The 2,399-nt window shown below is 52.4% G+C and overlaps 1 protein-coding gene across 1 annotated transcript in view; it reads right to left on the reverse strand.

Moving 5' to 3' along the window:
- Nucleotides 1–313: 313 nt before the first annotated feature.
- Nucleotides 314–2,399, reverse strand: part of LOC102760049 (acyl-CoA wax alcohol acyltransferase 2) — a gene marked incomplete at its 5' end in the record, with an annotated part of 6,710 nt that continues 4,624 nt past the window's right edge. The window contains 7 exon segments of the mRNA XM_006779554.2: nt 314–372; nt 375–464; nt 669–753; nt 756–867; nt 1,444–1,505; nt 1,507–1,628; nt 1,864–2,140. Coding sequence (XP_006779617.2) covers nt 314–372; nt 375–464; nt 669–753; nt 756–867; nt 1,444–1,505; nt 1,507–1,628; nt 1,864–2,140 — 807 coding nt within the window.

Genomic DNA, 2,399 nt, shown 5'->3' on the forward strand with positions numbered 1-2,399 from the left:
TCAGAAGGCTGGATTTTTATTCTGTCCATTGTTTTCCTCAATGCTGACAAATGGGCACCTGAAGGGCACCTCTCCCCAGGGCCTTGCCTGCCTCTTGAGACCATCTCCCTTATAGCCCCAAGGAAAACACAGAAGCACTGGAAGGAGGAGAGAGATGAAAGGGGAATTGGGGTTTAGAAAACAACCAAATGGACAGCCCCTCCTCACAATGAGGACTAGCCAAATCGGGAGCAGAAGCCCCATAGGTGACTTCTGTCCCCTGTTTACAGTTCCACACCTTCCAGCCAGGTTAGGTAGCTTCTGGGGATATCTGTCAGACTATCACCAGCTCCTGGGTCTCTGAGCAGCCCAACAGGGTCTTGTGCTGGTCAGTTTGTGCAGGGCTTCCCTACAGGGTGCATGGTATTTGTCCACCACTTCCTGGCTCGGCTTCTCAATCTTGGGCACTGGCAGAGGCTCCCCGACTGCCAGAGGAGACAGAAGGAAAAGAGAAGCATAGATAGCTCACTCCTCAGAATGGGCCTCAGCCCTCCAGCTCACACTTACCACCCCAAAACCACCCATCGTGGCCAGGCTCTCCACCTCTAGACACAGCTAAAGCCTAGAGACTCAGCCTCAGAACTGGATCTACATCCCAGACCAGGCTGCCTGCAGAAGGGCCCACTCACCAATGGTGGTTACAGGCTGGGCATAGGGCAGAAGGCCCCAGGAGTTCTCAGTGAAGCCACATTCATTGAAAGCACAAGGGTAAATGAGTGCACACTCTGGAACCACTTCTGGAAGTGATTGACCAAACCCCCAGAAGTGAAAATGTGCTGATGGTAAAGGTCTATCTCCCCAAAGGCATAGGCAGGGATTAGAGCATGCCTATGGAGCAAAGGCATGTCCTTTGAAGGCCAGAAAGGTAGGGACCCTGTTGATAGCCAGACGTACTGACCACCAGTGGTCTCAGGGTCTGCCTATACGCTCCGCAGCCTAACTCAGCTGGGCCTATGTCCAGGCCAAGCATGAGGGCCCTGTGGTCTACCTCAGGCTTTCTGTGGGGGCAAAGCAGCAGCAAGCTAAAGGCAGCAAGTTCTAACTCTCCTGTGAACCCACAGGTCTGAAACAGGAGGGAAAATTTTAAGAAACATTTCATTTACCTTTCTTCCCTTTTACCCACGTGGCAAGTGTGGCTCTCTCTGAGAGGGAGCTGCAGCCACTCACCTTTCATAGAGGGTCTGGCCCAGATAAAAAGCTAAAGTGAGGAACAGCATGCTCAAGACTGGCCCTCTAGTGCTTCCTCAGAAGCAGAAATGCCTCTGGGACCTGGCCCAGGCTCTACTCCAATACAGAAGGAGCTTTGCTATCCCTGTTTATATATCATTTCCTCCAAATCCCTTCCTCCTTCCCTGCTGGACTTTTGGAACAGCTCTCCCTAATAGGGACCAGAACTGTCCTTACCCATGCTGCAGGGCCTTGCATACAAACCCAGTCCAGTTCCTCAAGAACAGCATGGGTAAGGGCTTCCCTATAGAGTGTGTGGTATCTGCACTCCACCAAGCCACTGACTACCACAACCAGCATGTTGCCTGTACCCTTTTGGGTAAACAGATAGTCCATGGAGGACTGGCTCACAGAGCAGGCCCCTGGCAGGCAGAAAAATTCAAAAGGTCATTGGCCACTTCCCAAACCTCCTAGCCTTCCTCCCTACCTCTTCAGAGGAGAGAGCTTCGTCCCAGGCAGGCGAGCCTAGGTCTAGTGTTTAGGACCAGAGGGAATCACAAAGTTGATCCCTTCTGATCCTGCTCTCACCCCCCCACAATACTTTTTCCTCAGGAAGCCATTTTTATTTTGGCTTTTATGTCCTAGGAGCCAACTTACCTGTCAACATGGCATAGTCTCTGAGGAAAGGCACCCAGAAAAAGGCTCCCAGCATGAGCACATAAGGGGTGATGCCAGGAAAGATCTTGGTGAAGCCTGAGGCCTCTGTGGCAAAGTTGCCGAAGCATGAATGGGACATAAACCCATGAGGGTGGCAGACAAGGATGTAGCTATGGTGGGGGAAGATGCCATGAGTCTTCAAAAGTTGTGGAAGAAAGAGCAGTGAGGACGAGTATGGACAGGAGAGAGAAAAAGGACTCCTCTTCTGGCCATAGACCTGGAAGGGCAAGGGCCATGCAAGGTGGGATACACACAACTCCAGGAAGGTGTTTTCCTCCCCAGCTGTGTGCCACGCAGTAAGCCCCAGGACCTGCCCCAGCACTGTTCTGAGCTGCATTCAATGGCCGAGGGCCAGTGGTGGGTCACACTGATCTGGCCGCCAGAGGTTGGGAGTCCAGAAAGACAGAGCAGGAACAGTTCTCCTCCAACTACCACGTTCCTGCCCACATGTCTGTGAAGCATCAGCAGAGGGAATA

This window comes from Myotis davidii, unplaced genomic scaffold (genome assembly GCF_000327345.1).
Source record: "Myotis davidii unplaced genomic scaffold, ASM32734v1 scaffold4278, whole genome shotgun sequence".
In the NCBI taxonomy this organism is placed as follows: domain Eukaryota; kingdom Metazoa; phylum Chordata; class Mammalia; order Chiroptera; family Vespertilionidae; genus Myotis; species Myotis davidii.